This window comes from Capra hircus, chromosome 15 (genome assembly GCF_001704415.2).
Source record: "Capra hircus breed San Clemente chromosome 15, ASM170441v1, whole genome shotgun sequence".
Classification (NCBI taxonomy): domain Eukaryota; kingdom Metazoa; phylum Chordata; class Mammalia; order Artiodactyla; family Bovidae; genus Capra; species Capra hircus.
Genome location: NC_030822.1, coordinates 32,771,499 through 32,784,111, shown reverse-complemented (window position 1 = coordinate 32,784,111; position 12,613 = coordinate 32,771,499). Strand labels below are relative to the sequence as shown.

The 12,613-nt window shown below is 40.2% G+C and overlaps 1 protein-coding gene across 1 annotated transcript; it reads left to right on the top strand.

Moving 5' to 3' along the window:
* LOC102185483 (olfactory receptor 52K1) lies at positions 1,406 to 2,415 on the top strand. The gene has a single exon (XM_018058963.1). The coding sequence runs from the start codon at positions 1,444 to 1,446 to the stop codon at positions 2,386 to 2,388; it is 945 nt and encodes a 314-aa protein (XP_017914452.1). The 5' UTR covers positions 1,406 to 1,443; the 3' UTR covers positions 2,389 to 2,415.

Here is a 12,613-nt window from a genome sequence, read left to right as displayed (position 1 = left end):
TATATGAGTATTTTTTTAATCTTTATTGAATTTGTTACAATAGTGCTTCTGTTTTATTTTGATTTTTTGGCTACAAGGCATGTGGCATCTTAGCTCTTCAGCCAGGAATCAAACCCATACCCCCTGCATTGGAAGGTGAAGTCTTAACCACTGGACCACCAGGGAAGTCCCTATACTATTTTTAACTGAAGTCACCATGTTGCATTTTATATCCCCAGAACTTATTCATTTTATATCTGGAAATTTGTACCTTTTGACCACCTTCAACTGCACCCCAAACCCCACCTCCCAACCACCAATTTGTTTTTATGAGTTTGGTTTTTTTCTTTCTTCTAGGTTCCATGTGTAAGTGATATCACACAATATTTGCTTTTCTTTGTATTACTGTTTCACTTAACGTGATGCCCTCAATGTCCCTGTGTTGTCACAAATGCAGGATTTTCTCCTTTTATATGGCTTAATAGTATTTAATTGTGCATGTATGCCACATTTTCTTTATCCTTTCATCCACTGTATTGAGTGTTTTAAAAGATTATCTCAGTTAATCCTTGGAAGAAACTTTATGTAGGAACTGAGAGAAAAGAGAAGGGACACCGTTCAAAATTTTGGGAAACAAATGATGCTGCATTTTCACAATAAATGATGGTAAAAGCAGGGGAAAGAAGATAAAAAATCCCAGAAAGAACAAAGATGTGAAACCCAAGAAATTCAGAGGCCAATCTTCCAAAAATTGAGTGGAGCATCTCTTCTGAATGTCATGAATTGTAGAAGGAAAAGTAGTTGAAGGTAGAAGTGTATCAAGATAAAAGTTAAATTTGAAGGGAAGGAGAATAATGGGGCTTTTCACATTCTCAAGTTAACTGCAGGTGATGGTGCTTTATGGCCCTACTTGAGATTTCTGAGTGTCAGGTAATGACCGATAATATCAATACTTAGAGGAAGCAACTTTTCAGAAAGTGCCAGGCTTAATTATTTGTTATGTATTCAAGCTTGACATTTCAGAAGAGAAACTCCCCTTTGTAATTAGGAGTACAGGTTGAGATGGGAGGCAAAGGAAGACAATGAATGTTTTAGGATAAGATTTGAATTGAGCAGGTATCTATGTCCTTTATAAAGCTGTCCTTGGCTACACAAAAACCACAAAAACTCTTCATCCACTCAGTTCTTTTATGAAGGAAGCCTTCTTAGCTCTATTGCAATTTGATGTCCTGACCACTCAATAGTTTTATAAGCATCTTGAGGACAGAGACAATATATAATGTTCCACAATTCATATTATGATTACTTTGTAATTTCTTTTAAGGTCCAGAAGTAGGGCCAAGGGTTAAGCCTTCCATGTAAATGATAAGAGTTTGAACTTGAACACTATAATCCTGCTGACACTGTGAACTCTTTGGAAGGGCCCTGTGGAAGGAGACCAGAGAAAGAGAATTTCTGTTGGCCATGTCAGCCTCCAATATCACCTCAACTCATCCAGCAGTATTCCTGTTGATGGGGATCCCAGGCCTGGAGCACCTACATGTCTGGATATCCATTCCATTCTGCTTCGCCTATACTTTGGCTCTTATAGGCAACTGCACCCTCTTCTTCATCATTCAAGCTGATGCAGCCCTCCACGAGCCCATGTACCTCTTTTTGGCCATGTTAGCAGCCATTGATCTGGTCCTTTCTTCTACAACACTTCCCAAAATGCTGGCCATCTTCTGGTTCAGGGATCGAGAGATCAGCTTCTATGCCTGTCTGGTCCAGATGTTCTTTCTCCACTCCTTCTCCATCATGGAGTCGGCAGTGCTGCTGGCCATGGCCTTTGACCGCTATGTGGCCATCTGCAAGCCGCTGCACTACAGCACCATCCTCACCAGGCCACTTATCACCAAGATCGGCTTGGCTGCTGTGACTCGGGCTGTGACACTGATGACTCCACTCCCCTGTCTGCTCAGACGCTTCCACTACTGCCGAGGTCCAGTGATTGCCCACTGCTACTGTGAGCACATGGCCGTGGTAAGGCTGGCCTGTGGGGACACTCGCTTCAACAACATCTATGGCATTGCTGTGGCCATGTTCATAGTAGTGTTGGACCTGCTTTTTGTTATTCTGTCTTACATCTTCATCCTCCAGGCAGTTCTACAGCTTGCCTCTCAGGAGGCCCGCTACAAGGCCTTTGGGACCTGTGTGTCCCACATAGGTGCTATTTTAGCCTTTTACACACCTGTTGTCATCTCCTCAGTAATGCACCGGGTAGGTCGCCAGGCTGCTCCACATGTACACATCCTCCTTGCCAATTTATATCTGCTCTTCCCACCCATGGTCAATCCCATCATCTATGGGGTCAAGACCAAGCAGATTCGTGAACGAGTCTTAGGACTGTTCCTGAGAAAGGATGTGTAAGTGACAGTGAGGTGCTGGCAGAGATAGGATGGGACAGGCAGAAAACTGAATAGGGGTGAGGTAATGAGAGAATGAGGAAGGTAGAGGGTTATCAGACTTCTGTGTTCAGTTCTTTCCTGGTGAAATGAAAACTGAACTGATGTCCTAAAACTTGGAGTCACCAGTCTGATGAGGACTCAAGGTTCCTTGTATTCTGGTAGCCTCTGGACTCAAACTGCTGACTTAGAGAAGACAGCAAAGACTCCACTTTTCTATCAGAGGCAAAGGTTGGACCCACCCTTCTCCCCAACATCACGTAATAACACAGAGATGCTTTTGAGGTAATTAACCAAGTGGATTTGGTGAGTTAATCCAGTCCAGACTTAGATAAGGATCAACATTTCATCCAAGGCAGGAATGTTCCTTTAGTCTGACAGCTCATGCTCCATCTCTGCTTAAATATTCGATTGGCCAAAAGGTTCATTTCATTTTTCCTGCCATAAGATGGCTCTAGTAGTGTTTAGTTGTCTTTCAGTTCTTTTGAAACAGGTTTGTTAGATTGTACAGGGACAGCTGTCATATAAGCATGCATTAAGAAAACTTGTGGCTACAAAAGTAACTTTATTGTTGAAGATGAAAATAACATTTTTGGCATATTATGCTTTATTTCAAGAAAGGTAAAAACACAACTGACATGCAGAAAAGAATTTTGTGCAGTGTATGGGTAAGGTGCTGTGACTAATTAGATGTCTAAAAGTGGTTTACAAATTTTCATGTTCCATGTTCTTGTAGAGTAGTTGCTGTTGATAGCAATCAAGTTGAGACATAAAGAACAATCAACATTATACCATACAGGAGATAGCCAACATACTCAAAATAATGCATATTAAGTGTTGAGAATCATTTATACCAGCTTTTATGTTAATCATTTTGTTTGGATTCCACAGAAGTTGAGTGAAAAAACCTTTCTTGACCATATTTCCTTATGCAATTCTCTACTTAAACATGGTGAAAACATTCCATTTTTAAAATGAATTGCGGTGGGTAATGAAATATGAATATTTGTACAATAATATGCAGTGGAAGAGATAATGAGGCAACTGAAATGAACCACCACCAACCACATCAAAGGCCAGACTTAATCCAAAGATGTTTCATATATAATGGGATTAAAATAGAGTCCTCTATTATGAGCTCCTTTCAGAAAAACAAGTGATTAATTCCAACAAGTAATGCTCCCAATTAGACCAAGTGAAAGCAGCACTCAGTGAAAAGCTTCCAGAATTAATCAACAGAAAGCCCATAATCTTCTATCAGGTTAACACAAGACCAAATATTTCTTCAACCAGGCAAAAACTGTTACAGCTTGGCTAGGAAGTTCTGATTCATCTGCCACATTCACCAGACATTGCACCTTTGGGTGTCCATTTATTTCCATCTTTACAAAATTATCTTCATAGAAAAATTTCAATTCCCTAGAAGATTATAAAAGACACATTGAACAGTTCTTTGTTCAAAATGATAGTTTTTGGAAGACGGAATTATGAAGTTGCCTGAAAAAATGGCAGTGAGTGGAACAAAACAGTGACTACGTTGTTCAATAATGTTCTTGGTAAAAATGAAAACTGTGTCCTATTCTTACTTTAAAACCAAAAGAACTTTTTGGCCAACCTAATACTGCCAGTTTGGGGGAGCTCATGATCTTCCAGGGCTATAGGTTCCTATATAGACAGCTTTGCTCATTAAGATTTATTTCTTCAAATACGTCAGTTTTTGCCTTCTTTGATTTCTTCTGGGCTCTACAGCCCAATGGGCAACCCCCCTCATTAAATATTTTTACTAAGACAAGTCTTTCTGACATTTCTCTGCATTCATACAACCCTTATTTTCACACAGATGTATCTTACATTTTCACCAAGAATGTGACTTCCTCTTTTTTATGAGTCCATTCACAAAATGTTGAGTGCCAAATCTATGCTAGGGGCTGGGAATACATGGATTGCTATGGTAGGGATGCTAGACTTCTATGTCCTGAGACAAGGAAATGTTAAGTTCAATAGGTGGTGTTCTGTAAACTCCCCATCACAGGGCCCAGTATCATGGAATAAATAGGTAGGCAAAGCAGATGGGAAATGGGCTTATTGACCTGTGTTCTTTATCCAATACAAATTTATATAGTAAAGAATTCCTTAATATTAATCCTGCCAACTAGCATTTGTGTGGTCACACAAGCCCTTATTTACAATCTTTCACATATGCTTTCTTCTACATTTATCTCATGACTCCTTTGTTTCCTCAGACTGTTCAGAAATTATATATATGTGTCTCTAGTTCTGTCTATATTTCTACATATCTGTCTATTCATATTATTAACTTTGAAAGAGAATCTCTAAGCCCATGTCAGATAGTTGGAAATGGCCACAGAGAAAGAGTGTAGCTAGAGACCAGACTTATTTTGCTCATTTCCCACCTCTGCTCCTATAGTTTCCTCTGACATTTACACACACACACACACACACACACACACACACACACACACAGAAATGATGTTCTACCTTTAGTTCAAACTTTTTGCTTGTTTCTTTTGAACATGGTTGGGTGGAAAACCTAAAAATAACAGTAAATACTAATGACACAAACATAGACTATATTACATGGTAATGTAATTCATATACTATTAAACTTCTAGGTGGGGCTCAATTCATCCTCTGTAGGAGGTTATGAGTGTTACCTGAAAGATAAGGTCATTCTTCCATAAAACATAGGGACAAATAAGATCTTACAGCCTGGAAATACTTATTTAATCTATTATTCAATTTACTATATAACAATGACAAACATTTATTTTCCAAAATGCCAGTTCAGTCAGTCACTCAGTTGTGTCCAGCTCTTTGTGACCCCATGGACTGCAGCACACCAGGCTTCCCTATCCATCACCAACTCCTGGAGCTTGCTCAAACTCACGTACATCAAGTCGGTGATGCCACCCAGACATCTCATCCTCTGTTGTCCCCTTCTCCTGCCTTCAATCTTTCCCAGCATCAGGGTCTTTTCCAATGAATCAGTTCTTCCCATCAGGTGGCTAAAGTATTGGAATTTCAGCTTCAGCATCAGTCTGTCCAATGAATATTCAGGACTGATCTCCTTTAGGATGGACTAAAGGAGATGTTGGTGTTGGATCTCCTTGCAGTCCAAGGGACTCTCAAGAGTCTTCTCTGACATCACAGTTCAAAAGCATCAATTCTTTGGCGCTCATTTTTCTTTATAGTCCAACTCTCACATCCATACATGACTACTGGAAAAACCATAGCCTTGACTAGACTGTTGGCAAAGTAATGTCTCTGCTTTTTAATATGCTGTCTAGGTTGGGCACAGAGAAGGAGATGGCAGCCCACTCCAGTCTTGCCTGGAGAATCCCATGGACAGAGGAGCCTGGTGGCTACAGTTCATGGGGTCGCAAGAGTCAGACACGACTAAGTGATTAAACCACCACCTAGGTTGGTCATAGCTTTTCTTCCAAGGAGCAAGCATCTGCAATTTCATGGCTGCAGTCACCATCTGAAGTGATTTGGGAGCCCAAGAAAATAAAGTCTCTCACTGTTTCCATTGTTTCCCCATCTATTTGCCATGAAGTGATGGGACCAGATGCATGATCTTAGTTTTCTGAATGTTGAGTTTTAAGCCAACTTTTTCACTCTCCTCTTTCACTTTCATCAAGAGGCTCTTTAGTTCTTCTTTGCTTTCTGCCATAAGGGTGGTGTCATCAGCATATCAAGATTATTGATATTTCTCCCGGCAATCTTGATTCCAGCTTGTGCTTCATCCAGTCTCATATTTCACATGATGTACTCTGCATATGAGTTAGATAAGCAGGGTGACAATATACAGCTTTGACATACTCCTTTCCCAATTCAGAACCAGTCTGTTGTTCCATGTCCAGTTCTAACTGTTCTTTCTTGACCTGCATACAGAGTTCTCAGGAGACAGGTCAGATGGCCTGGTATTCCCATCTCTTTAAGAATTTTCCACAGTTTGTTGTGATCCACACAGTCAAAGGCTTTGGCATAGTCAATAAAGCAGAAGCATATGCTTTTCTGGAACTCTCTTGCTTTTTCATTGATCCAACAGATGTTGGCAATTTGATGTTTCAGAATGGACTGTGGAACAAAACAGATATCCACAAAAATCTCAGTGGTATACAACATAAAATGTATGTTATACATACATAAAAATGTATGTTTCATATATCTGGAGATTGGCTGAGATGACGTCTGACCTCAACTGGATTTGTTTATGCATCTGCAGATCTGCTGGGAATCTGATGCAAGCTGGGTTTGGTTGTGAGGCTCTGCTTCAAGTGAGTCAAGCAGCTATTCCCCACCTTGGGGAATGGTGCCATAGTGGGTACTTGGTGTTAGTCTCTGGTACTGGAAGATTGGGTACTCAGTAATGAACATGGCCAGATTGGCCTTAGTGATTCCTATTATTGGATTCATATATAGCCTCCATCCCTGCCACTGCGGCCACTTTGTTCATGACTCCATTGGGCAATGACAGGGATGGCTAGGGGAAAAGGCTAATTAATATCTATAGAACAGGTCATCCTATCCACCTGACTTTTAAGTCCTTGTCTGCTGAGGTCATCCTTTGAGCATTTACATGGGACACATCATTTTTCATCCTTTCAGAGATGTCTCTCATTTTCCCTAATGTTTCATTACCAATTTTAATCATGTTCCTTGCAAGTCTCTGACTATCCAGCCAAACCATTGGCCAAACCCCATAATCAGTATATAATTGTGCCTCTGGCTGCTTCTCCTTCCAAGAAAGGTAAACAACTAGTTGTGCTGATCAAAGTTCTGCCAACAGGGAGATTTTTCTTCAGCACTTTCCTTCAGGGATGTTCCAGGAAGGGGCAGTCCATTTTCAGGTGGTACCTGTATATTGTATAGAACCTTCTATAAACTAGGCCCGAGTCTTAGTTTCCTCTATAAACTCCTTGTATAGTCATAGCTGCAGGCATGGAGAAGCTGTAGGAGGAGGGCAGACCATGGGCACTGGGGCCACTTTATGTAAGCTGTGCCTTCATGACATGCTTGGGCTTGTTTACACGTATAACACTTCTATTTGATGCAGTCCTGCTATTCATGCTCCACTTAATGGCTTGGTGAGTTAGAAAAAGCCCAGTTCAGGAAGGGAAGCTCCAGTCACATGGTCACTTGATGGCCCATGCACAAGCATTCAGCCTCTACCAAGCCCCAGTAGTAGTCCAAGAGCTATTTCTTAAATGGAGAGTAGTCATCCAGAAAAGAAGGCAGGGCTTTACTCTAAAACTCTACTTGTCTCTACTGCAGTTCACCTATGCTGCTACTGCTGCTAAGTCGCTTCAGTCGTGTCCGACTCTGTGCAACACCATAGACGGCAGCCCATCAGGCTCCCCTGCCCCTGGGATTCTCCAGGCAAGAACACTGGAGTGGATTGCCATTTCCTTCTCCAATGCATGAAAGTGAAAAGTGAAAGTGAAGTTGCTCAGTCGTATCTGACTCTTCGCGACCCCATGGACTGCAGCCTACCAGGCTCCTCCACCCGTGGGATTTTCCAGGCAAGAGTACTGGAGTGCGGTGCCATTGCCTTCTCTGGCAGTTCACCTATAGGGGTCTGCCAAAGGCTCCAGTCAGCATACCTATCTGCCACTGATACTTCAAGCATCACTGGACTTGCTGGATCATATGGCCCAGGTGGCAAGTCAGTTTGTACAGTAACCTGAACCTGCTGTACATTCTATTTCTGGGCCCAAGTCAAAACCAGAAGCTTTAGGGGGTCATTCAGTAAGTGGGCCAGGGTAATACATCCAAGTCAGGAACATGTTGCCTCCTAAACCCAAAGCCGCCCATGATCTGTTTCGTCCCACCTTTTTTATAGGAGAGAACAGATACACCATCTTATCCTTCACCATACCATCACATTATGAGGGATCTCTCAATATCCTTCACACCACCAGACCCTTAAGTTTTCTTGAAGTAAAAGGACTCTGAATGTAATAGATACTGTATATTTTAGAGTGGTTTTAGGCTCACAGCAGAAATGAGAATGGTGTACAAACTTCTTATTTACCCTCTGCCTTCATCACCAATATCTCCAACCAGAGTAACACATTTGTTACAGTGGAACTACATAGATGCATCATAACCAAAGACCATGGTGTACATTAGAGTTCTCTTGGTGTTATATGGATTTGGACAAATATACAGTGACATGTATCCTCTATTATAGCATCATAGTATCATATACGGTATTTTCACTCCCCTCATAACACTCTGTGCTACCTACTCATCTCTCCCTATGCTTTACCCCTGCAACCCCTGATCTTTTGATTATCTCCATTGTTTGCCTTTTCCAGAATGTCACATAGGTTGAATCATATGGTATGTTGCCTTTCCAGATTGACTTTTCACTTAGAGGAAACGAATGCATATTACTATGTCTTTAATTTTTAAACTGACATATAATTGTGTACCTAAAAATAATACAATTTTATGTTTGATATGTATATATTGTTAGATGATTATCACATAAGTTAATATCCATCACCCCACAGCTACAATTTTTTCTCTTGTGATAACTGTTAAGATTTATTCTTAGCACATTTTGATATACAGTAGTTAAATATGATCACCAGGCTATATATCACATCACCAGGATTTATTTAACTATTGGAAGTTTGTACCATTTATTTTTTATATACCATTTTCACACACTTCACCTATCCCCTAGCCTCAGGCAGCCACCTATTTCTTCTCTGTAAATTCAGATTTTTTTAAGATTCCATTTGTAAATGATATTATACAGTATTTGTCTTTATATGACTTATTTCACATAGCATAATGCCCACAGGTTTCATCCACATTGTTGTAAATATTAGAAGTTCCTTTTTATGGCTGTACAATATTCTATATACCATATTTTCTTTTTTGACCTATCAATGGCCACTTACCTCTTGGTGACTGTAAATAATGCTGCAATAAATATGGGAGTATAAATACCCTAGAGAGAGAGATTGTTTCATTCAGACAAATACTCAGAAGTAATATTGCTGGATCACATAGTAGTTCTACTTTTTGTATTTTATAGAACCTTCATACCATTTTCTATAGTGCCGGCACCAGTTTATATTGCCACCACAGTACACAAGTGTTTATACCCTGTTGACATCTTCACCAACACTTGTACTTTCTCTCTTTGGTAATAGCCATACTAACAAGTATAAAAGGACATCTCTTTGTGGTTTTGTTTCCCTGATTTGTAGGGATGTTGAGCATCTTTCGTATTCCTGTTGCCCATCTGTCTGTCTTCTTTGGAAAATGTCTATTCAGATCCCCCATAATTCTTAAATTGGATTGTTTTCTTCTGTCATGAGTTTTTCATATATTTTAGATATTAAATCCTTATTACAGATATGATTTGTGAATATTTTCTATTTTGTAGGTTGTATTTTCATTTTATTAATATTATACAGAAACTTTTAATTTTTTTACATTTTTAATGCTTTTTAATTAGTATATAGCAGATGAACAATATTGTGATAGTTTCAGGTGCACAGCAGAAGCCACTCAGTCATACACATACATGTATTCATTCTCCCTCAAATTCCTCTTTTATCCAGGCTGCCACGTAACACTGCGCAGAGTTCCATGTGTTATACTGTAGGTCCTTATTGACTATTGATTTAAAATACAGCAGTGTGGTGGACACCCAATGTGGATTCATGCTGATGTATGATAAAACCAATACAATATTGTAAAGTAAAAAAAATAAATAAAATAAATACAGCAGTGTGTACTTGTCAGTCTCCAACTCTCCAATCTCCTTCCCCTTACTCTTCCCCCCCCCCCCGCCGTAAGCATAAATTCATTCTCTAAGTCTGAGTCTGTTAACATTTTGTAAATAAGTTCATTTGCGTCATTTTTCTAGATTCCACATATAAGGGATGTTACATGATGTTTGTCTCTGTCTGACTTCCTTCACTCAGTATGACAATCTCTGTCCATCTATGATGCTACAAATGGCATTTTATTGCATTATTTTTAATGGCTGAATAATATTCCATTGTATATGTGTACCACATCTTCTTTGTCCATTCTACTGTCAATGGACATATAGGTTGCTTCTATGTCTTAGCTATTATAAACAGTGTTGCAATAAACATTGGGTGTATGTATCTCTTTGAACATGCTTTCTCCAAATATATGCCCAGGAGTGGGATTGCAGGGTCATAAGGGAGCTCTATTTTCAGTTTTTAGGAAGCAACAGTTAGAACTGGACATGGAACAACAGACTGGTTCCAAATAGGAAAAGGAGTACGTCAAGGCTGTATATTGTCACCCTGCTTATTTAACTTCTATGCAGAGTACATCATGAGAAACGCTGGACTGGAAGAAACACAAGCTGGAATCAAGATTGCCGGGAGAAATATCAATAACCTCAGATATGCAGATGACACCACCCTTATGGCAGAAAGTGAAGAGGAGATAAAAAGCCTCTTGATGAAAGTGAAAGAGGAGAGTGAAAAAGTTGGCTTAAAGCTCAACATTCAGAAAACAAAGATCATGGCATCTGGTCCCATCACTTCATGGGAAATAGATGGGGAAACAGTGGAAACAGTGTCAGACTTTATTTTGGGGGGGCTCCAAAATCACTGCAGATGGTGACTGCAGCCATGAAATGAAAAGACGCTTACTCCTTGGACAGAGATGTTATGGGGAGGGAGGTGGGAGGGGGGGTTCATGTTTGGGAACGCATGTAAGAATTAAAGATTTTAAAATTAAAAAAATTAAAAACTAAAAAAAAAAAAAAGAAAAGAAAAGTTATGACCAACCTAGATAGCATATTCAAAAGCAGAGACATTACTTTGCCGACTAAGGTCCGTCCAGTCAAGGCTATGGTTTTTCCTGTGGTCATGTATGGATGTGAGAGTTGGACTGTGAAGAAGGCTGAGCACTGAAGAATTGATGCTTTTGAACTGTGGTGTTGGAGAAGACTCTTGAGGGTCCCTTGGACTGCAAGGAGATCAGCCCTGGGATTTCTTTGGAAGGAATGATGCTAAAGCTGAAGCTCCAGTACTTTGGCCACCTCATGTGAAGAGTTGACTCATTGGAAAAGACTCTGATGCTGGGAGAGATTGGGAGCATGAGGAGAAGGGGACGACCCAGGATGAGATGGCTGGATGGCATCACTGACTCGATGGACGTGAGTCTGAGTGAACTCCGGGAGATGGTGATGGACAGGGAGCCCCGGTGTGCTGCGATTCATGGGGTCACAAAGAGTCGGACACGACTGAGCGACTGAACTGAACTGAACTGGAGGAACCTCCATACTGTTCTCCATAGCGGTTATACCAGTTTGAATTCCCACCAATAGTGTAAGAGGTTCACCTTCTCTCTACACCACTCCAGAATTTATTGCTTGTGCATTTTTAAAAATAATTTATTTGTTTTTGGTTACAAATGGTCTTTGTTGCTCTGTTCGGACTTTTACTAGTTACAGAGAGTGGGGCCATTCTTTGCTGTGGTGCACAGGCTTTTCATTGCTGTGGCTTATCTTGTTGCATAGCACAACCTGTGTGCACACAGGCTTCGGTAGTTGCAGCACGCAGACTGAGTAGTTGTGGCACACGCGCTTTAGCTGCTCCACGGCATGTCGAATCTCTTGGGACCAAAGATCGGACCCATGTCCCCTGCATTAACAGGTGAATTCTTATCTACTGTACCACAAGGAAAGTCCTGTGCATTTTTTAATGATAGCCATTTTGACTGATGTGAGGTGATATTTCATTGTAGTTTGATTTGCAATGCTCTAAAAATTACCAAGTTTGGGCATCTTTTCATGTGCCTCTTGGCCATCTGCATGTCTTTTTGAAGAAATGTCTATTTAGATCTTCTGCAGATTTTTGATTGATTTGTTTTGATGATATTAAGCCTCATGGCTATATATTTTGGAGACTTCTCCTTCGTTGGGCACATCATATGCAGATATTTTCTCCCAATCTGTTGGTTCTCTATTTGTTATGCTTATGGTTTCATTTGGTGTGCAAATGCTTTTGACTTTAATTAGGTCCTATTTGTTTATGTTTTTATTTACATTATGCTGGGAGAGGGACTGAAAAAGATATTGCTGCAATTTATGTGAGAGTGTTTTGCCTGATTTCCACTAGGAGCTTCGTAGTATTCAGTTTCACATTCAGGTTTTT

Bases quoted from the DNA above. Each gene is read 5' to 3' on its own strand.
- LOC102185483 (XM_018058963.1), top strand. From the start codon at position 1,444: ATGTCAGCCTCCAATATCACCTCAACTCATCCAGCAGTATTCCTGTTG.